Source organism: Lucilia sericata, unplaced genomic scaffold (assembly GCF_015586225.1).
Source record: "Lucilia sericata isolate MDLA Ls3-8-SP2 unplaced genomic scaffold, ASM1558622v1 Contig000097F_arrow, whole genome shotgun sequence".
Lineage (NCBI taxonomy): Eukaryota > Metazoa > Arthropoda > Insecta > Diptera > Calliphoridae > Lucilia > Lucilia sericata.
The window spans coordinates 268,048-292,376 of record NW_023994129.1 but is presented as its reverse complement, the minus strand read 5'-3'; the positions used below and the strand labels follow the sequence as shown (position 1 = coordinate 292,376).

The 24,329-nt window shown below is 29.9% G+C and overlaps 1 protein-coding gene across 4 annotated transcripts in view; it reads right to left on the bottom strand.

Annotated features, from left to right (window-relative positions):
- Positions 1-837: 837 nt before the first annotated feature.
- The window catches only part of LOC119599919 (histone deacetylase 4), a 57,247-nt gene continuing 33,755 nt past the window's right edge, over positions 838-24,329 (bottom strand). For 2 of the 4 annotated variants that reach the window (XM_037949863.1, XM_037949862.1), the window contains exons 5-15: positions 7,959-8,066; positions 7,305-7,469; positions 7,159-7,232; positions 6,952-7,085; positions 5,795-5,944; positions 4,623-5,425; positions 3,318-4,550; positions 3,140-3,259; positions 2,643-3,077; positions 2,430-2,563; positions 838-2,199 (exon numbers count right to left, since the gene is read on the bottom strand). In XM_037949863.1, coding sequence (XP_037805791.1) covers positions 2,145-2,199; positions 2,430-2,563; positions 2,643-3,077; positions 3,140-3,259; positions 3,318-4,550; positions 4,623-5,425; positions 5,795-5,944; positions 6,952-7,085; positions 7,159-7,232; positions 7,305-7,469; positions 7,959-8,066 — 3,411 coding nt within the window. In that variant the 3' untranslated portion in view covers positions 838-2,144. The remainder of the gene's footprint in view (positions 2,200-2,429; positions 2,564-2,642; positions 3,078-3,139; positions 3,260-3,317; positions 4,551-4,622; positions 5,426-5,794; positions 5,945-6,951; positions 7,086-7,158; positions 7,233-7,304; positions 7,470-7,958; positions 8,067-24,329) is intronic. The other 2 variants (XM_037949865.1, XM_037949864.1) reach the window with 2 other exon arrangements.

The window sequence follows — 24,329 nt, the reverse complement described above, 5'->3', positions numbered from 1 at the left end:
TATATAATTGATAATAATAACATTATGTGTCTACATTATAATAGCAACAACAAATGTTTATTTCCATTTCGCTGTGAGTTACAAGAAAATAATAACTGAATTAACTCCATAAATATCTGTTCGAAACTTGAACAACTAATCTATTCTAATCTATCTATTCCATATTATTATTATTTTCTTGTAATTCACAGCCAAATGGAATTAAACTTTTGTTGTTGTTATTATAATGTAGACACATAATATTATTATTATCAATTATATAATTTTGAATAAATCAATTAAAATACAAAATATAGCACTTTGTATACAATGCCAAAAAAAGTTGCTTAGGTTTCGAACAATACTGTATATGTTTCTCTTTAAGAGAAATTTTAAATTTCTTTTAAAAAACATAACAAGCAAAAAACGTTTTACATTTTGTTGAACGTGCTCCACAATACACAATAAAGAAAGGTTCTCAATATGTAGTTTCTAAATTGTATAAACATACAATCATTCTATTTGTTTAATGATTAAATTCAATTTCATGTCCTTACTTTATGTCGAAATTTTGTGTAAAAAGTAATTGAAAATCTAAAGATTTTGTTGGACTTACATATTTATACTGAAAACTCAGAGAGAAACTTCAATAGTTATGGATTTTGAAGCACAACAGATATGGTAATTTTCTTTATAATTAAAAATATAAAATTTCCAGACAATTATGTCAGGAGTAAGAATCCAATATAAATATTGATTAACAGATTCAAACATTTTTATTTTGTTTAACAAATTTTGTATACTTTTTACACAAAATATATATTTTATTTTAATTCAATTCTAGTGTTTTTTTTTTTCAGTTTCAGTAACAACAATAAATAATTATTTATTTAATTTGTTTTAATTTATAGTTATACATTTAAAGTTATTTAAATCCACTTAAATAATGTCATGTTGTCTAGATTAAATTTGCAAAAAAATAATAAAAATATAAAAGAGAGAAAAAAAAAACAAAACAATATTATAATAAAACCAATTAAAGGGCTTAAAGCAAAAGCATAGTAAGTCACAAGGATTTGAAAACTGAAACTTTACAAAATATGATCTTCTTTAACTATCAATCTTTTTATAGTTGCAACTACATAGTTATATTATTGCCCCAAGCCCTGGAATTGGATAAATATTTATGTCGATAGAAAAAATTCATAAAATTTAACTACATTAATATTAAAAAATTACAGGTTTATATAGACAGAGATGTATATAAAAAATTAAAATAAATAAATCTTGCACATAAAAATAGTTTCTTTGTTCTAAACTAATTATACTTAAAATTACAATTAAATTATTTTAGTAAATCAAAGAAATTCAATTAGATTGAATCACTTTGTATTCGTTTTCCATTTTGTTTCATTTTGCATGATTAGAGTTAAATTATAATTAATAATAAAAATATTACTTAATAGCAGAGAAGAACAAAAATAAAATCTACAACTAAAGCATTTAAATTAAATTTAAATGCACAATAAACATTAAATTACAACTAAAAACAGAAAATAAAACTTAAGTGGCACAGCCACCTATAATTTCTAACAAATTTCGTTTTACTTATAACAAGTTAAAATTATTTAACTAAAATTATTCTTTTTTCCAAATATTTAAATGAGGATTTTTAAAGGATCTCTCTCATGAAATGTTGATTTTTCTTTGCTTTGTACGCAATACGTTTAAATTGTTTCTCTACAATTACAAAGCAAATTTCCAAAATTAATTATTTTTGTACAAGTTTATACTTAGTGAGAATATTATTATTTTTTTTCTTTTGTTTTAAATAGTACATTACAAATAAACCACATAAATGCCGCATAAAAAATATATGCAGTTCCAAAATTATATGAAAGTGCGACTGTTATGAGAGCTCACTAATGACAGTTCTCACCCAAAATTCAAAATTTGTGTATGAGTGTTTTGTAAGTGTGTTTACAACTACAATTATTACTACTAAAAACAATCCCAAAATGGAAAGATTGTTTTCAAAGCTTTGGTTATGCTTTGATCCAAAAAAATTATGGCAGTTACTATTTTTTTCATTGGTGCTTAACTGTATAAACTGCCTTCCAACCAATCCAAAAACAAATTCAAATTTATGTTAAATAGAATATTTTCTATTTTGCTTCATCTTGGTCCATCGGTTCCTCGGACTCATCACAAGAAAGAGTTCTGAAAGAAAAGAAAAATCCAAAGAAATAAATATTTAACTTCCATACTATTGGTAATAAGAATAGAGGAAGAAGGAGAATTTAAAGTCCAAAGACAATAATCTAAAGGCTTTTAGAATATTTGACATAACTTTTATAAGTATGAATTATTCCTTGTACTTTAACAAAACTGATAAAAATGTGTAAATGTTTAATTTTTTTAAATAGATCGATTTATTATTTTTGACATACTTGTTCATCGACTGCATTGATAGTCCAGCCATAGCTGTTACAGTATCCGACTCGTCATGTTCAACTTTTAAAGCTTCCAACGCAGACATGCCCACAGTATGATCCAAACGTCTAACACAAGGCCAATGTTGAGACTGCAATAAAAAAATAAGAAAGAAAATAATAGGATTAAATTATCTTCAATGTTATTCAAATGAAACATTAAATATTTACCTGTATAGCTATGGTTTTCTGCAAGGTATCAATTGCATTTTGACATGGAGGACGATTAAGTTCACTTTCAGCTATGGGTGATAGAGGATCGCCCAGTAAAGCTCTAACACATTCTTGAGCGGAATCACATATAGCTGGCAGATCGTAACCACCTTCAAGCGCCAACACAACTTTACCATTGGCCAGATGCATTAATTCGCGTGTCATAAAACCAAAACAAGCTGGCGATACAAGATATCCACCTAAAGGAGCAGGATGACCTGATGCAGCATCGAAACCGGCCGAAACTAAAACAATATCAGGATTAAAATAACGAGCAATAGGCATCACAATAGTACGGAATGCAGCAATATATTCGGCATCTCCCAATGGTGGATTCAACGCGCCAGACCAGGAAATGTTAACATTATAGCCTACACCAGGACCGGAGCCACACTACAAAAAGAAATTTACAAATTGATACAATCTTTAAAATTTATATTTTAGTTAAGGTTTACCTCTGTGGGTCCACCAGTGCCGGGGAAGAAATTGCCATCATCATGACGATGTATGGATAAATATAAAATATCTGAATTACTGTAAAAAGCCTGCTGCGTGCCATTACCATGGTGAACATCCTATAAAAGAAAATATTTTTAAAATGCTAAATTTTCAAAGTTATCATTTTCCACCTACCCAATCGACAATAAGAATCCTCTTAATTTCAGGTAAACGCTGCCTTAGTAGTTTAGCTGCTATCGCTATGGAATTAAAGAAACAAAAGCCCATGGCCAAATTGGCTTCGGCATGATGACCGGGCGGCCGTACCACTGCGAAACCATTCTTTAAATCACCTTTGGCAGTTTTCATAGCCAAATCGATGACACAACCTGCAGCCATTCTTGCTGCCAATGCCGTATGATGTTCATTCCAAGTGGTGTCCAAGTCAACACCCACACCACCGCACGACAGTCGTACGAAGCTTGCTGATGGTGCAGCGGCTTCCAATTTCTGCCGATTGGCAGCCAACTGACATTGACTTGAGCCGAACAGCATGGCATGAGCTTCCGTATGTACCGATTGTATTTCTTCGAGAGTTGCTTTTGGAGATCTTAAGCGATGACAGCGCTTAGCTAAGTCTGTTTCATTTAAACGAGCCCATACACTCTGCAAACGCCCACTGTGTTCCGGATGAAGACCGTTGTTGCCACATATGCAAACATGTTTCAACATTAAATTGTCGTAAGCTAAACCTGTGGTAATTTTATGCGACGGTGACAAACTATTACTAGATATTGGAGGTGTTGTCTGCTGCTGCTGCTGTTGCAGTTGTTCGGTGGTTAACTGAGCGTGACGGGTGGACAAATCCATTAGATGTTGTCGTCCATGTCCGTGTATGGCTAAATTTACTGGTGGTATATGATCTGCTGATGATGATGTAACAATGGGGCCGGCATGAGGAATATGTGTAGATTGACCAGTATCAGGAATTTGACTTAGACCATGAGGACCCAAATGAACCAAGGGCGATGATAGAGTCCGCGATAAAGGTCGTATTAATCCTCTAGCAACAGCATCATCGATTTGCAGAGATTGCATATAGAGGAGTTCACGCTGTTGTTGAAGGTACTCTTTGCTGCGCATTAATTTATTCGGTTTGTTTGGTACGCACACTGGTGGTGGACCAGTAGCGTAGGGAATGGGCGCTGCCACAGTTGCTGTATTGGGGAGATTTTGTGAGGTACTCGTGATAACTGTACTAGTTAACACTGTTTTTGGAGGCTTCTTTTTGTCGGTGAGATCCATTACTTCGGCGGCATCATCCTCTTCTTTCAATTGAGTATCTCGCACAGCTCCACTGCGTGTGAGTACAGTTTGTCGTATTTTTTGGGTTAATAATAAATGTTGTTCGTAAGCTTGTCGTTCGGCCTGTAGAAATAGTATGGAAATGTTGGTAAAGTTACTACTACAATAGATCATTTTTTGGGATCAAAAACTTACATCACTATTTTCATAATGAGTTGGTGTTATATTTAACTGACCACTGCCAGTTAGCATGGGATGGCCCAGGGGTAGAGGAGCTGACTGTGTTCTACCCAACGGCCGGTGACCCTGTTTGTTAAGATGAGCTTGGGCAACCTGAGCATCTGTAATTGGTTGTCCATACATGGTGGAGGACGATTGTGGAGAATGCGCTACAGCATGTATACCGCCGGTAGAAGCTACGTGCATTAAAGCTGAGGTACCGGTCGAAGCTGCATGAGCTAGCGGTGGTGCCACCTCTCCCACCAAAGAAGCCTGTGATGAAGATGTTGATGTAGCCGAAGCAGATCGTACAACTGGGGACTGTGGAGGTGCTGCTCCCGCCACAGCTGAATTAGCCGTTGGTGGTATCATAGAACTAGGTGGAGGAACAACTTGTCGGCCAAATGGTACCGCTAAAGGATTATAATACGTTGGCGGACCAGTTGAACCGGCTACAGGTGGCATGCCAGCGCCACCACCACTAGCAACATGTTGTCGCAATGCAGCCAACATGGCATAATTAGCTGCGGCGGAATTATGAGCATTCTGTAAATGAGGACGGCCTAATGATATATTTGGCATGGATGGTGAACTAAATAATGATAAGTCATTGATGCTGCTTCGTTGGCCCGGCTGATACTGACTGCCATCTTCATTTTCTTCTTGTATGGGTGCACTCGTAGGCGAGCCACGATTTGGACCAACTACACCTGTACCAGCAGCCGTTAGACTAGATGATGGTGGAGAATTTGGACCAGAATCAGGTGTACTACTGCAATCTTATGCAAAAAATTAACTTATAACATTAATTTGTAAATAAAAAAATATTGACAAAATAGCAGTAGCAATCATTTTCTGCATTACTATTTCCATTTATTTATACGGTTTATATTTAATTTCGTATGTAGTTAGTAATAGAGTTAATACAAACAAATTATAAATTAAAACGACATTCAGTTAAAATAAAAAAACAACAATAAAGTTATAAAAAAATAAATCATTACAAAGAATATAAACTAAAATTTACAAAAAAGCTTACTATTTTCAACCATGTAAAAAGACAAAAAGTATATTTTGTATTAACTCTCTACTTATGAATTTCCAGAAATGGATTTGATAGTTTTCGTTTTCATTGTATGTATACGTACTTGTTAAAGTAGAATTTTGTTTTTGTTGCCTCCTTTGAGCCGCTTGTAACAGGCGTTCATGTCTTCTTATACCAGCCGGTCCACTGTTTCGAGCTTTACGTTCTATGACACTTAGTTTTAAGCGCATCTTTAGTAAATTTGGTTCGGATGCTGTGTGTTATAAATGAAGAGTAGTAATTTGTTTGTTTGTTTTTTGAAGTTGTTGTGAAAAAAATATAAATGCATGTTTTTTTGTCTTCTGATACCGTTTTAGGTAAAAAGTAATAATTTCATGGATTTGAATTACGTTAATTGAAGGGTCAAAAACTAATTGATTATATTTTATTTTAGGGAATTAGAAAAATACACTTTAAATAGAAATATATAATTAATTTTTTTAACATATTTCAATTTTGTAGCTTAATTTAAAGAACGGAGAGAGTAAGACTAAATAAACTGTTGTAATGAAACAGACCAGAGACGACGTCGAGAATCGAACCTAGATTGATAGACAAGTACCTTAGTAACCAAATTATATTGTATGTCTGGCATAAAGAACCATTTAAACAAAACAATGAAAATTTTCCAAAGTTTTTTTTAATTCTAAACGTCTTTATGGTAATAATCATTACTCATACGCTATGTAGCACCAGAAGTCTAGATTAGAAACATAAAATGTATATTCCTAAAAACGTTTTCTACCTTGAACTAAACCAGAATTTTCGTTGGTTTTTCTTCTAAATGGTAATCGCTAAAATTATTTATTTTTGTCAGAAATATATCTTTAGATTAATAAAAATACAATGGGAAATTGTGTAGTTTATTTTACCATATTTTTGTTTTGTACTATTTAAACAATTAATAAGTATGTCTGCTTATGTATATGATGATATATTTTTTCTTTAAAAATTACCATATTCAAACATATTTTTCCTAAAAAGAAGTATATTTTTAAATAATTCATTTACATACAGATTAGTTTTAAAAATTTCACAGTTTAGCACTTGTTTTATGGTGTTAATGGGCGCAATAACATCAAAAATTACAAAAATTTTCCTTCATTTCACTTGAAAAACATGCATAAAAAGTTCAGATTACTTAACGAATCCATTTTGTATTTATTTTTGTATTTAAATACACAATACATTTGATAGGAATTAAAATGTGAGAAAACTTACCAGTTTTTCGCAAAGGAAAATCTGATTCATATTTGAGTAGAGATGATGGAGGTGGTTGTGGTATTTTATATGGATGAGAACTTGAAACTGCTCCAGTAGGTAGGGATTCACCGGATGAACTTTTAACAACGCTTCTAAGAATAATGGAGTTTAGAAAGTTAAATTAATATCTTTGAAACCCCAAAGAAATGCGACTTATGTACTTACCTATTGCGATATGGTGATGTTGTTTGCATGCCATTTGGAGAGGAGGCGGCTTGTTTACGATTTAATATAAAACACTGTAATTTTTTAAGAAGTAATTTGAAATAAGAATTTAAAATAATTTAAAATTTATGTTAATTTTAACTTACATTTAATATTTGTTTCACTTCTGGACTAGCATTTGCACTGTTCTCTTTACGTTTGACTATGGCTTCCCTTTCTCGCCTTTCTCTTTGCTGTTGATCTTCAGCAGCAGCTGAAATGATTCTTTGTTCTTGTAATTCCTGATAAGCGCCATGTGTGTGGACTGCATACTAAATGTGTATAAAAAATATATAAATACATAGAAATGTTTATTAAAATTTTCATTGCAGTATTTTCTTTTCTTTATCTTAAATTGAGAAATATTTAGTTTGAGATGATTTTTTTTTTTTGTAAAAAAGTACCCTTAAGTACTCGACAAATGCACAAAATGTCTTATTTATGTGAACTCTTAAAATAATAATAATTAATAATATTAATAGCTTCAAAACAAACTTGATATGGCAGATTAGTGTAATGATGTGAGGATTAATTAAATATTTGAATAACATATTTGGTCAAAATAAACCTAATTTTGTTATAACAACGCTTCTAGTTAAGATATTTTGTAAATACAATTAAAATTATTAATTGGGTTAATACAATTTCTTAATGTCAACAGTATTAGATAATTAAAAAAGATATAAACAAAGAAAACAAAAATAAATAAAACTTTGTTCACACTTATTTTTGAAAAAAGTGTCAAGGAACAACGAACTTACATGAAATTTATGTTCCAATTGTAATTTATGTTGTAATTCCAATTGTTTTGATTTTTCTTGAAATGTATGAAGCAACATTTGTTTCTGTAATTCTTGTGTCTTTTTCAACTGTAAACAAACAGAAATAGAATAGAATAAAAAAAATCAAACATTAGTTTCTTACAATTTATTACGAAAATCAAATTAGTACTAATTTTTGTTTATTTTATTTTTAAATTAAAAAGAAAATTTCTTTAACAAATTTATTTAATGAAACAAAAGTAGCAGCATGTTGTTAATTAAAAAACACGAAAAAAATCAAAACAAAAAAAAATCATTTTAAATTTACCACCAACAAATTAATACTAAATATAAAATATAAATAAATGTTCACATATGTGTACACACATACTTATATTTATAAACAAAAAATAATTAGTTGATTTTAATATTATAGTAAAAAAAAAGAAAACAAAATACATTAAGAAGTTTCCATGACCTTAAGTCAATTTGTATTTAAAATTTATTTTATTGTATTACGTAGGAGTGTTCGTTCGTTCATTCCTTCTATTTTCTTTTTTTATTATTTCTTTTTTTCCGTTTTGCATTCTAAATAATATTAGGGAAAACTTTAACATTTATATATATACATTTTTTTTGCAAAATTAAATAAGAAAAATACGCATTGTTGTTATAAACGTAGGTACAACAATATTTTGAATCTGTTTTATACCACACACTTAAGAGCTAAATAATAGCACTGATATGAAGTAAATACATATAAGCGGCATTTAAAAATCAAAACATTTCGGAAACAACATAAATTACAATATATTTATTACATTATATTATAAATTACAAATACTTTATTTGAATTATTTTTCAAATTGGTCTCAAACAATACTAAAAACGCATTTTTATTCATCCTAATGATTTATCAATTATATTAACCGTTACAATATTGTTTTGATACCGTTTACCTAAGCCCACTACACACGATAAAGTAAAATAAAATTCCATCCGTATAGCTGATCGATTGATATGAACAATATAAGATGAAGACAGCTGTTCCTTTTTCTTATGTGTATAAAAATACAGCCCTGATACAATAAAGTTTGCTTATTTTTTTAATCATTTCAAAAAATAATCTGTATCCGTATTTTCTCTCAATGTATGATGGTTTCATTATATCAAGATGTATCAATTATGAGATGAAAAAATCATTTAATTTTGACGCGTATTCATGAAGTTTATGACAGTGTCGGTTTTGAGAGAAATTGCTTTTTATATAGAATTTGACAGCCTCGGGCAAAACTTTCATGAACAAAAAAACAATCAGCTGTTGAAGTTACTTCATCTTATTAGTTGTGCCATATTACGTTACATTAGACCACGGTAGACTAAGATGGGTTGCTGCAACATTACAACAATACAAAAACAACAAGTATTTTGTTTTTATACTAGAATTAGCTTACTATCAAAAATGACATATTAAATGTAAACAGATAACATTCATAATATGTAAACAAAAACAATTTATGACAAACACAAAAATAAAAAATGACAAGAATTTATAGTCGTGCATGGCCGACCATATGATACCCTACACCAGTGATTATGTTAAAAATGTTGGTTATTTTTTTTCATTTAATTTTTACCTTAATTCAGAAATGTTTTAACAATTTGTTGCAAAAAAGGGGATTTTCTAAAAGAGGGGTTATATGGGGGGTTAATATGGTCCTATCGTTTTACGTCTACATTAGTTATTTATGCAGAATATCATCGTGATATTAGTATTTATAAGTAAATTTTGACTTCATTTTCTGAAGAGGACTTTGTGTGAGGGATAGGGTCAAATGAGACCTGGTCTTTACGAAAATCACCAGTATCATTAAGACTTATATAAAACTAAGTTTTGCGGATTTTTTAAATGATAGAAGAACATTTAACACATGTATGAGCTCAAAAGCCCTATTCGGGGGGTACGTTTGTATGAAATAATGGGCCTATTCATATTGGGGCAAATGAAGAGTATGTGCCCTGTAGAGTGCGCACAAGATTTACATGGACACACAGACGGACGGACATAGCTAAATCGACTCAGAAAGTGATTCTGAGCCGATTGGTATTAAAGTGGGTGCAGAACCAATATTTTTGGGTATTACAAACATCAGCACAAACTCATAATACCCTCTCCATTATAGTGGCATCGGATATAATGATCAGCTGCATTATCGCAGTCACCTTTTTTGTTATGCCATGGTTTAAACGATCAATTCACAAGAAAATTTTATGACATTATATTACTTGTGCAATGTGTGTGAAGTTAAATTCGAATTTAACTAGCAGAGACACAAACCACATTTTTTAACATTGCTCTTTTTGCAGCTAACAGAGCACTGTTAAGCATTTAACAGAAAGTACATGAAAAATTAAAAATAAATACTTTGAAATTTTCAGAAAATGAAAATTGAAAATTTCAGAACTTAAAAAAATATGAAAAATAAAAAAAATATTTTTTGAAAAAAATCAATATTTTAATAAAAAAGATTAAAAATTCTCTAAAAAATCAATATTTCAATAAGAAAAATGTTAAAAATTCTCTAAAGGATTGGTGTCCAAATTGGACAAATATGGAAATGCACACGTATACCACTATATAGGAGTAGTAGTCTAAAGGGTCCCTAACAGGATTCTGGTTGTCATATGTCTGGAATAGTTTTGGAAGTTTTTTAAAAAATTTTTGAAAAAATCAATATTTCAATAAGAAAAATGTTAAAATTCTCTAAAGGATTGGTGTCCAATTTGGACAAATATGGAAATGCACACGTATACCACTATATAGGAGTAGTAGCCTAAAGGGTCCTTAACAGGATTCCGGTAGTCATATGTCTGGAATAGTTTTGGAAGTTTTTTAAAAAATTTTTGAAAAAATCAATATTTCAATAAGAAAAATGTTAAAAATTCTCTAAAGGATTTGTGTCCAATTTGGACAAATATGGAAATGCACACGTATACCACTATATAGGAGTAGTAGTCTAAAGGGTCCCTAACAGGATTCTGGAAGTCATATGTCTGGAATAGTTTTGGAAGTTTTTTAAAAAATTTTTGAAAAAATCAATATTTCAATAAGAAAAATGTTAAAATTCTCTAAAGGATTGGTGTCCAATTTGGACAAATATGGAAATGCACACGTATACCACTATATAGGAGTAGTAGCCTAAAGGGTCCTTAACAGGATTCCGGTAGTCGTATGTCTGGAATAGTTTTGGAAGTTTTTTAAAAAATTTTTGAAAAAATCAATATTTCAATAAGAAAAATGTTAAAAATTCTCTAAAGGATTGGTGTCCAATTTGGACAAATATGGAAATGCACACGTATACCACTATATAGGAGTAGTAGTCTAAAGGGTCCTTAACAGGATTCCGGGAGTCATATTTATGGAATAATTTTGGAAGTTTTTTAAAAAATTTTTAAAAATATCAATATATTTAAAGAAGTAATACAAAAAATTCTCTAAAGGATTGGTGTCCAATTTGGACAAATATGGAAATGCACACGTATACCACTATATAGGAGTAGTAGTCTAAAGGGTCCCTAACAGGATTCTGGAAGTCATATGTCTGGAATAGTTTTGGAAGTTTTTTAAAAAATTTTTGAAAAAATCAATATTTCAATAAGAAAAATGTTAAAATTCTCTAAAGGATTGGTGTCCAATTTGGACAAATATGGAAATGCACACGTATACCACTATATAGGAGTAGTAGCCTAAAGGGTCCTTAACAGGATTCCGGTAGTCGTATGTCTGGAATAGTTTTGGAAGTTTTTTAAAAAATTTTTGAAAAAATCAATATTTCAATAAGAAAAATGTTAAAAATTCTCTAAAGGATTTGTGTCCAATTTGGACAAATATGGAAATGCACACGTATACCACTATATAGGAGTAGTAGTCTAAAGGGTCCCTAACAGGATTCTGGTAGTCATATGTCTGGAATAGTTTTGGAAGTTTTTTAAAAAATTTTTGAAAAAATCAATATTTCAATAAGAAAAATGTTAAAATTCTCTAAAGGATTGGTGTCCAATTTGGACAAATATGGAAATGCACACGTATACCACTATATAGGAGTAGTAGTCTTAAGGGTCCCTAACAGGATTCCGGTAGTCATATGTCTGGAATAGTTTTGGAAGTTTTTTAAAAAATTTTTGAAAAAATCAATATTTCAATAAGAAAAATGTTAAAAATTCTCTAAAGGATTTGTGTCCAATTTGGACAAATATGGAAATGCACACGTATACCACTATATAGGAGTAGTAGTCTAAAGGGTCCCTAACAGGATTCTGGAAGTCATATGTCTGGAATAGTTTTGGAAGTTTTTTAAAAAATTTTTGAAAAAATCAATATTTCAATAAGAAAAATGTTAAAAATTCTCTAAAGGATTGGTGTTCAATTTGGACAAATATGGAAATGCACACGTATACCACTATATAGGAGTAGTAGCCTAAAGGGTCCCTAACAGGATTCTGGTAGTCGTATGTCTGGAATAGTTTTGGAAGTTTTTTAAAAAATTTTTGAAAAAATCAATATTTCAATAAGAAAAATGTTAAAAATTCTCTAAAGGATTGGTGTTCAATTTGGACAAATATGGAAATGCACACGTATACCACTATATAGAAGTAGTAGTCTAAAGGGTCCTTAACAGGATTCCGGGAGTCATATTTCTGGAATAATTTTGGAAGTTTTTTAAAAAATTTTTAAAAATATCAATATATTTAAAGAAGTAATACAAAAAATTCTCTAAAGGATTGGTGTCCAATTTGGACAAATATGGAAATGCACACGTATACCACTATATAGGAGTAGTAGTCTAAAGGGTCTCTAACAGGATTCTGGTAGTCATATGTCTAGAATAATTTTGGAAGTTTTTTAAAAAATTTTTGAAAAAATCAATATTTCAATAAGAAAAATGTTAAAATTCTCTAAAGGATTGGTGTCCAATTTGGACAAATATGGAAATGCACACATATACCACTATATAGGAGTAGTAGCCTAAAGGGTCCCTAACAGGATTCTGGTAGTCATATGTCTGGAATAGTTTTGGAAGTTTTTTAAAAAATTTTTGAAAAAATCAATATTTCAATAAGAAAAATGTTAAAATTCTCTAAAGGATTGGTGTCCAATTTGGACAAATATGGAAATGCACACGCATACCACTATATAGGAGTAGTAGTCTAAAGGGTCCCTAACAGGATTCTGGAAGTCATATGTCTGGAATAGTTTTGGAAGTTTTTTAAAAAATTTTTGAAAAAATATATATTTCAATAAGAAAAATGTTAAAAATTCTCTAAAGGATTGGTGTTCAATTTGGACAAATATGGAAATGCACACGTATACCACTATATAGAAGTAGTAGTCTAAAGGGTTCTTAACAGGATTCCGGGAGTCATATTTCTGGAATAATTTTGGAAGTTTTTTAAAAAATTTTTAAAAATATCAATATATTTAAAGAAGTAATACAAAAAATTCTCTAAAGGATTGGTGTCCAATTTGGACAAATATGGAAATGCACACGTATACCACTATATAGGAGTAGTAGTCTAAAGGGTCTCTAACAGGATTCTGGTAGTCATATGTCTAGAATAATTTTGGAAGTTTTTTAAAAAATTTTTGAAAAAATCAATATTTCAATAAGAAAAATGTTAAAATTCTCTAAAGGATTGGTGTCCAATTTGGACAAATATGGAAATGCACACGTATACCACTATATAGGAGTAGTAGCCTAAAGGGTCCTTAACAGGATTCCGGTAGTCATATGTCTGGAATAGTTTTGGAAGTTTTTTAAAAAATTTTTGAAAAAATCAATATTTCAATAAGAAAAATGTTAAAAATTCTCTAAAGGATTTGTGTCCAATTTGGACAAATATGGAAATGCACACGTATACCACTATATAGGAGTAGTAGTCTAAAGGGTCCCTAACAGGATTCTGGAAGTCATATGTCTGGAATAGTTTTGGAAGTTTTTTAAAAAATTTTTGAAAAAATCAATATTTCAATAAGAAAAATGTTAAAATTCTCTAAAGGATTGGTGTCCAATTTGGACAAATATGGAAATGCACACGTATACCACTATATAGGAGTAGTAGCCTAAAGGGTCCTTAACAGGATTCCGGTAGTCGTATGTCTGGAATAGTTTTGGAAGTTTTTTAAAAAATTTTTGAAAAAATCAATATTTCAATAAGAAAAATGTTAAAAATTCTCTAAAGGATTGGTGTCCAATTTGGACAAATATGGAAATGCACACGTATACCACTATAGGAGTAGTAGTCTAAAGGGTCCTTAACAGGATTCCGGGAGTCATATTTATGGAATAATTTTGGAAGTTTTTTAAAAAATTTTTAAAAATATCAATATATTTAAAGAAGTAATACAAAAAATTCTCTAAAGGATTGGTGTCCAATTTGGACAAATATGGAAATGCACACGTATACCACTATATAGGAGTAGTAGTCTAAAGGGTCCCTAACAGGATTCTGGAAGTCATATGTCTGGAATAGTTTTGGAAGTTTTTTAAAAAATTTTTGAAAAAATCAATATTTCAATAAGAAAAATGTTAAAATTCTCTAAAGGATTGGTGTCCAATTTGGACAAATATGGAAATGCACACGTATACCACTATATAGGAGTAGTAGCCTAAAGGGTCCTTAACAGGATTCCGGTAGTCGTATGTCTGGAATAGTTTTGGAAGTTTTTTAAAAAATTTTTGAAAAAATCAATATTTCAATAAGAAAAATGTTAAAAATTCTCTAAAGGATTTGTGTCCAATTTGGACAAATATGGAAATGCACACGTATACCACTATATAGGAGTAGTAGTCTAAAGGGTCCCTAACAGGATTCTGGTAGTCATATGTCTGGAATAGTTTTGGAAGTTTTTTAAAAAATTTTTGAAAAAATCAATATTTCAATAAGAAAAATGTTAAAATTCTCTAAAGGATTGGTGTCCAATTTGGACAAATATGGAAATGCACACGTATACCACTATATAGGAGTAGTAGTCTTAAGGGTCCCTAACAGGATTCCGGTAGTCATATGTCTGGAATAGTTTTGGAAGTTTTTTAAAAAATTTTTGAAAAAATCAATATTTCAATAAGAAAAATGTTAAAAATTCTCTAAAGGATTTGTGTCCAATTTGGACAAATATGGAAATGCACACGTATACCACTATATAGGAGTAGTAGTCTAAAGGGTCCCTAACAGGATTCTGGAAGTCATATGTCTGGAATAGTTTTGGAAGTTTTTTAAAAAATTTTTGAAAAAATCAATATTTCAATAAGAAAAATGTTAAAAATTCTCTAAAGGATTGGTGTTCAATTTGGACAAATATGGAAATGCACACGTATACCACTATATAGGAGTAGTAGCCTAAAGGGTCCCTAACAGGATTCTGGTAGTCGTATGTCTGGAATAGTTTTGGAAGTTTTTTAAAAAATTTTTGAAAAAATCAATATTTCAATAAGAAAAATGTTAAAAATTCTCTAAAGGATTGGTGTTCAATTTGGACAAATATGGAAATGCACACGTATACCACTATATAGAAGTAGTAGTCTAAAGGGTCCTTAACAGGATTCCGGGAGTCATATTTCTGGAATAATTTTGGAAGTTTTTTAAAAAATTTTTAAAAATATCAATATATTTAAAGAAGTAATACAAAAAATTCTCTAAAGGATTGGTGTCCAATTTGGACAAATATGGAAATGCACACGTATACCACTATATAGGAGTAGTAGTCTAAAGGGTCTCTAACAGGATTCTGGTAGTCATATGTCTAGAATAATTTTGGAAGTTTTTTAAAAAATTTTTGAAAAAATCAATATTTCAATAAGAAAAATGTTAAAATTCTCTAAAGGATTGGTGTCCAATTTGGACAAATATGGAAATGCACACATATACCACTATATAGGAGTAGTAGCCTAAAGGGTCCCTAACAGGATTCTGGTAGTCATATGTCTGGAATAGTTTTGGAAGTTTTTTAAAAAATTTTTGAAAAAATCAATATTTCAATAAGAAAAATGTTAAAATTCTCTAAAGGATTGGTGTCCAATTTGGACAAATATGGAAATGCACACGCATACCACTATATAGGAGTAGTAGTCTAAAGGGTCCCTAACAGGATTCTGGAAGTCATATGTCTGGAATAGTTTTGGAAGTTTTTTAAAAAATTTTTGAAAAAATATATATTTCAATAAGAAAAATGTTAAAAATTCTCTAAAGGATTGGTGTTCAATTTGGACAAATATGGAAATGCACACGTATACCACTATATAGAAGTAGTAGTCTAAAGGGTTCTTAACAGGATTCCGGGAGTCATATTTCTGGAATAATTTTGGAAGTTTTTTAAAAAATTTTTAAAAATATCAATATATTTAAAGAAGTAATACAAAAAATTCTCTAAAGGATTGGTGTCCAATTTGGACAAATATGGAAATGCACACGTATACCACTATATAGGAGTAGTAGTCTAAAGGGTCCCTAACAGGATTCTGGAAGTCATATGTCTGGAATAGTTTTGGAAGTTTTTTAAAAAATTTTTGAAAAAATCAATATTTCAATAAGAAAAATGTTAAAAATTCTCTAAAGGATTTGTGTCCAATTTGGACAAATATGGAAATGCACACGTATACCACTATATAGGAGTAGTAGTCTAAAGGGTCCCTAACAGGATTCTGGAAGTCATATGTCTGGAATAGTTTTGGAAGTTTTTTAAAAAATTTTTGAAAAAATCAATATTTCAATAAGAAAAATGTTAAAAATTCTCTAAAGGATTTGTGTCCAATTTGGACAAATATGGAAATGCACACGCATACCACTATATAGGAGTAGTAGTCTAAAGGGTCCCTAACAGGATTCTGGAAGTCATATGTCTGGAATAGTTTTGGAAGTTTTTTAAAAAATTTTTGAAAAAATCAATATTTCAATAAGAAAAATGTTAAAAATTCTCTAAAGGATTGGTGTTCAATTTGGACAAATATGGAAATGCACACGTATACCACTATATAGAAGTAGTAGTCTAAAGGGTCCTTAACAGGATTCCGGGAGTCATATTTCTGGAATAATTTTGGAAGTTTTTTAAAAAATTTTTAAAAATATCAATATATTTAAAGAAGTAATACAAAAAATTCTCTAAAGGATTGGTGTCCAATTTGGACAAATATGGAAATGCACACGTATACCACTATATAGGAGTAGTAGTCTAAAGGGTCCCTAACAGGATTCTGGAAGTCATATGTCTGGAATAGTTTTGGAAGTTTTTTAAAAAATTTTTGAAAAAATCAATATTTCAATAAGAAAAATGTTAAAATTCTCTAAAGGATTGGTGTCCAATTTGGACAAATATGGAAATGCACACGTATACCACTATATAGGAGTAGTAGCCTAAAGGGTCCTTAACAGGATTCCGGTAGTCATATTTCTGGAATAATTTTGGAAGTTTTTTAAAAAATTTTTAAAAATATCAATATATTTAAAGAAGTAATACAAAAAATTCTCTAAAGGATTGGTGTCCAATTTGGACAAATATGGAAATGCACACGTATACCACTATATAGGAGTAGTAGTCTAAAGGGTCTCTAATAGGATTCTGGTAGTCATATGTCTGGAATAATTTTGGAAGTTTTTTAAAAAATTTTTGAAAAAATCAATATTTCAATAAGAAAAATGTTAAAATTCTCTAAAGGATTGGTGTCCAATTTGGACAAATATGGAAATGCACACATATACCACTATATAGGAGTAGTAGCCTAAAGGGTCCCTAACAGGATTCTGGTAGTCATATGTCTGGAATAGTTTTGGAAGTTTTTTAAAAAATTTTTGAAAAAATCAATATTTCAATAAGAAAAATGTTAAAATTCTCTAAAGGATTGGTGTCCAATTTGGACAAATATGGAAATGCACACGTATACCACTATATAGGAGTAGTAGCCTAAAGGGTCCTTAACAGGATTCCGGTAGTCATATTTCTGGAATAATTTTGGAAGTTTTTTAAAAAATTTTTAAAAATATCAATATATTTAAAGAAGTAATACAAAAAATTCTCTAAAGGATTGGTGTCCAATTTGGACAAATATGGAAATGCACACGTATACCACTATATAGGAGTAGTAGCCTAAAGGGTCCTTAACAGGATTCCGGTAGTCATATTTCTGGAATAATTTTGGAAGTTTTTTAAAAAATTTTTAAAAAAATCAATATTTCAATAAGAAAAATGTTAAAAATTCTCTAAAGGATTGGTGTCCAATTTGGACAAATATGGAAATGCACACGTATACCACTATATAGGAGTAGTAGTCTAAAGGGTCCTTAACAGGATTCCGGGAGTCATATTTATGGAATAATTTTGGAAGTTTTTTAAAAAATTTTTAAAAATATCAATATATTTAAAGAAGTAATACAAAAAATTCTCTAAAGGATTGGTGTCCAATTTGGACAAATATGGAAATGCACACGTATACCACTATATAGGAGTAGTAGTCTAAAGGGTCCCTAACAGGATTCTGGAAGTCATATGTCTGGAATAGTTTTGGAAATTTTTTAAAAAATTTTTGAAAAAATCAATATTTCAATAAGAAAAATGTTAAAATTCTCTAAAGGATTGGTGTCCAATTTGGACAAATATGGAAATGCACACGTATACCACTATATAGGAGTAGTAGCCTAAAGGGTCCTTAACAGGATTCCGGTAGTCGTATGTCTGGAATAGTTTTGGAAGTTTTTTAAAAAATTTTTGAAAAAATCAATATTTCAATAAGAAAAATGTTAAAAATTCTCTAAAGGATTTGTGTCCAATTTGGACAAATATGGAAATGCACACGTATACCACTATATAGGAGTAGTAGTCTAAAGGGTCCCTAACAGGATTCTGGTAGTCATATGTCTGGAATAGTTTTGGAAGTTTTTTAAAAAATTTTTGAAAAAATCAATATTTCAATAAGAAAAATGTTAAAATTCTCTAAAGGATTGGTGTCCAATTTGGACAAATATGGAAATGCACACGTATACCACTATATAGGAGTAGTAGCCTAAAGGGTCCTTAACAGGATTCCGGTAGTCATATGTCTGGAATAGTTTTGGAAGTTTTTTAAAAAATTTTTGAAAAAATCAATATTTCAATAAGAAAAATGTTAAAAATTCTCTAAAGGATTTGTGTCCAATTTGGACAAATATGGAAATGCACACGTATACCACTATATAGGAGTAGTAGTCTAAAGGGTCCCTAACAGGATTCTGGAAGTCATATGTCTGGAATAGTTTTGGAAGTTTTTTAAAAAATTTTTGAAAAAATCAATATTTCAATAAGAAAAATGTTAAAAATTCTCTAAAGGATTGGTGTTCAATTTGGACAAATATGGAAATGCACACGTATACCACTATATAGGAGTAGTAGCCTAAAGGGTCCCTAACAGGATTCTGGTAGTCATATGTCTGGAATAGTTTTGGAAGTTTTTTAAAAAATTTTTGAAAAAATCAATATTTCAATAAGAAAAATGTTAAAAATTCTCTAAAGGATTGGTGTTCAATTTGGACAAATATGGAAATGCACACGTATACCACTATATAGAAGTAGTAGTCTAAAGGGTCCTTAACAGGATTCCGGGAGTCATATTTCTGGAATAATTTTGGAAGTTTTTTTAAAAATTTTTAAAAATATCAATATATTTAAAGAAGTAATACAAAAAATTCTCTAAAGGATTGGTGTCCAATTTGGACAAATATGGAAATGCACACGAATACCACTATATAGGAGTAGTAGTCTAAAGGGTCTCTAACAGGATTCTGGTAGTCATATGTCTAGAATAATTTTGGAAGTTTTTTAAAAAATTTTTGAAAAAATCAATATTTCAATAAGAAAAATGTTAAAATTCTCTAAAGGATTGGTGTCCAATTTGGACAAATATGGAAATGCACACATATACCACTATATAGGAGTAGTAGCCTAAAGGGTCCCTAACAGGATTCTGGTAGTCATATGTCTGGAATAGTTTTGGAAGTTTTTTAAAAAATTTTTGAAAAAATCAATATTTCAATAAGAAAAATGTTAAAATTCTCTAAAGGATTGGTGTCCAATTTGGACAAATATGGAAATGCACACGCATACCACTATATAGGAGTAGTAGTCTAAAGGGTCCCTAACAGGATTCTGGAAGTCATATGTCTGGAATAGTTTTGGAAGTTTTTTAAAAAATTTTTGAAAAAATCAATATTTCAATAAGAAAAATGTTAAAAATTCTCTAAAGGATTGGTGTTCAATTTGGACAAATATGGAAATGCACACGTATACCACTATATAGAAGTAGTAGTCTAAAGGGTCCTTAATAGGATTCCGGGAGTCATATTTCTGGAATAATTTTGGAAGTTTTTTAAAAAATTTTTAAAAATATCAATATATTTAAAGAAGTAATACAAAAAATTCTCTAAAGGATTGGTGTCCAATTTGGACAAATATGGAAATGCACACGTATACCACTATATAGGAGTAGTAGTCTAAAGGGTCCCTAACAGGATTCTGGAAGTCATATGTCTGGAATAGTTTTGGAAGTTTTTTAAAAAATTTTTGAAAAAATCAATATTTCAATAAGAAAAATGTTAAAATTCTCTAAAGGATTGGTGTCCAATTTGGACAAATATGGAAATGCACACGTATACCACTATATAGGAGTAGTAGCCTAAAGGGTCCCTAACAGGATTCTGGTAGTCATATGTCTGGAATAGTTTTGGAAGTTTTTTAAAAAATTTTTGAAAAAATCAATATTTCAATAAGAAAAATGTTAAAATTCTCTAAAGGATTGGTGTCCAATTTGGACAAATATGGAAATGCACACGTATACCACTATATAGGAGTAGTAGCCTAAAGGGTCCTTAACAGGATTCCGGTAGTCATATTTCTGGAATAATTTTGGAAGTTTTTTAAAAAATTTTTAAAAATTTTCTTATTGAAATATTGATTTTTTCAAAAAGAATTTTTTGTATTACTTCTTTAAATATATTGATATTTTTAAAAATTTTTTAAAAAACTTCCAAAATTATTCCATAAATATGACTCCCGGCATCCTGTTAAGGACCCTTTAGACTACTACTCCTATATAGTGGTATACGTGTGCATTTCCATATTTGTCCAAATTGGACACCAATCCTTTAGAGAATTTTTAACATTTTTCTTATTGAAATATTGATTTTTTCAAAAATTTTTTAAAAAACTTCCAAAACTATTCCAGACATATGACTTCCAGAATCCTGTTAGGGACCCTTTAGACTACTACTCCTATATAGTGGTATACGTGTGCATTTCCATATTTGTCCAAATTGGACACCAATCCTTTAGAGAATTTTTTGTATTACTTCTTTAAATATATTGATATTTTTAAAAATTTTTTAAAAAACTTCCAAAATTATTCCAGAAATATGACTCCCGGAATCCTGTTAAGGACCCTTTAGACTACTACTCCTATATAGTGGTATACGTGTGCATTTCCATATTTGTCCAAATTGGACACCAATCCTTTAGAGAATTTTAACATTTTTCTTATTGAAATATTGATTTTTTCAAAAATTTTTTAAAAAACTTCCAAAATTATTCTAGACATATGACTACCAGAATCCTGTTAGAGACCCTTTAGGCTACTACTCCTATATAGTGGTATACGTGTGCATTTCCATATTTGTCCAAATTGGACACCAATCCTTTAGAGAATTTTAACATTTTTCTTATTGAAATATTGATTTTTTCAAAAATTTTTTAAAAAACTTCCAAAACTATTCCAGACATATGACTTCCAGAATCCTGTTAGGGACCCTTTAGACTACTACTCCTATATAGTGGTATACGTGTGCATTTCCATATTTGTCCAAATTGGACACCAATCCTTTAGAGAATTTTTTGTATTACTTCTTTAAATATATTGATATTTTTAAAAATTTTTTAAAAAACTTCCAAAATTATTCCAGAAATATGACTCCCGGAATCCTGTTAAGGACCCTTTAGACTACTACTTCTATATAGTGGTATACGTGTGCATTTCCATATTTGTCCAAATTGAACACCAATCCTTTAGAGAATTTTTAACATTTTTCTTATTGAAATATTGATTTTTTCAAAAATTTTTTAAAAAACTTCCAAAATTATTCCAGACATATGACTAACAGAATCCTATTAGAGACCCTTTAGACTACTACTCCTATATAGTGGTATACGTGTGCATTTCCATATTTGTCCAAATTGGACACCAATCCTTTAGAGAATTTTTTGTATTACTTCTTTAAATATATTGATATTTTTAAAATTTTTTTAAAAAACTTCCAAAATTATTCCAGAAATATGACTACCGGAATCCTGTTAAGGACCCTTTAGGCTACTACTCCTATATAGTGGTATACGTGTGCATTTCCATATTTGTCCAAATTGGACACCAATCCTTTAGAGAATTTTAACATTTTTCTTATTGAAATATTGATTTTTTCAAAAATTTTTTAAAAAACTTCCAAAACTATTCCAGACATATGACTTCCAGAATCCTGTTAGGGACCCTTTAGACTACTACTCCTATATAGTGGTATACGTGTGCATTTCCATATTTGTCCAAATTGGACACCAATCCTTTAGAGAATTTTTTGTATTACTTCTTTAAATATATTGATATTTTTAAAAATTTTTTAAAAAACTTCCAAAATTATTCCAGAAATTTGACTCCCGGAATCCTGTTAAGGACCCTTTAGACTACTACTTCTATATAGTGGTATACGTGTGCATTTCCATATTTGTCCAAATTGAACACCAATCCTTTAAAGAATTTTTAACATTTTTCTTATTGAAATATTGATTTTTTCAAAAATTTTTTAAAAAACTTCCAAAACTATTCCAGACATATGACTACCAGAATCCTGTTAGGGACCCTTTAGGCTACTACTCCTATATAGTGGTATACGTGTGCATTTCCATATTTGTCCAAATTGAACACCAATCCTTTAGAGAATTTTTAACATTTTTCTTATTGAAATATTGATTTTTTCAAAAATTTTTTAAAAAACTTCCAAAACTATTCCAGACATACGACTACCGGAATCCTGTTAAGGACCCTTTAGGCTACTACTCCTATATAGTGGTATACGTGTGCATTTCCATATTTGTCCAAATTGGACACCAATCCTTTAGAGAATTTTAACATTTTTCTTATTGAAATATTGATTTTTTCAAAAATTTTTTAAAAAACTTCCAAAATTATTCTAGACATATGACTACCAGAATCCTGTTAGAGACCCTTTAGGCTACTACTCCTATATAGTGGTATACGTGTGCATTTCCATATTTGTCCAAATTGGACACCAATCCTTTAGAGAATTTTAACATTTTTCTTATTGAAATATTGATTTTTTCAAAAATTTTTTAAAAAACTTCCAAAACTATTCCAGACATATGACTACCAGAATCCTGTTAGGGACCCTTTAGGCTACTACTCCTATATAGTGGTATACGTGTGCATTTCCATATTTGTCCAAATTGGACACCAATCCTTTAGAGAATTTTAACATTTTTCTTATTGAAATATTGATTTTTTAAAAAATTTTTTAAAAAACTTCCAAAACTATTCCAGACATATGACTACCAGAATCCTGTTAGGGACCCTTTAGGCTACTACTCCTATATAGTGGTATACGTGTGCATTTCCATATTTGTCCAAATTGAACACCAATCCTTTAGAGAATTTTTAACATTTTTCTTATTGAAATATTGATTTTTTCAAAAATTTTTTAAAAAACTTCCAAAACTATTCCAGACATATGACTTCCAGAATCCTGTTAGGGACCCTTTAGACTACTACTCCTATATAGTGGTATACGTGTGCATTTCCATATTTGTCCAAATTGGACACCAATCCTTTAGAGAATTTTTTGTATTACTTCTTTAAATATATTGATATTTTTAAAATTTTTTTAAAAAACTTCCAAAATTATTCCAGAAATATGACTCCCGGAATCCTGTTAAGGACCCTTTAGACTACTACTTCTATATAGTGGTATACGTGTGCATTTCCATATTTGTCCAAATTGAACACCAATCCTTTAGAGAATTTTTAACATTTTTCTTATTGAAATATTGATTTTTTCAAAAATTTTTTAAAAAACTTCCAAAACTATTCCAGACATATGACTTCCAGAATCCTGTTAGGGACCCTTTAGACTACTACTCCTATATAGTGGTATGCGTGTGCATTTCCATATTTGTCCAAATTGGACACAAATCCTTTAGAGAATTTTTAACATTTTTCTTATTGAAATATTGATTTTTTCAAAAATTTTTTAAAAAACTTCCAAAACTATTCCAGACATATGACTTCCAGAATCCTG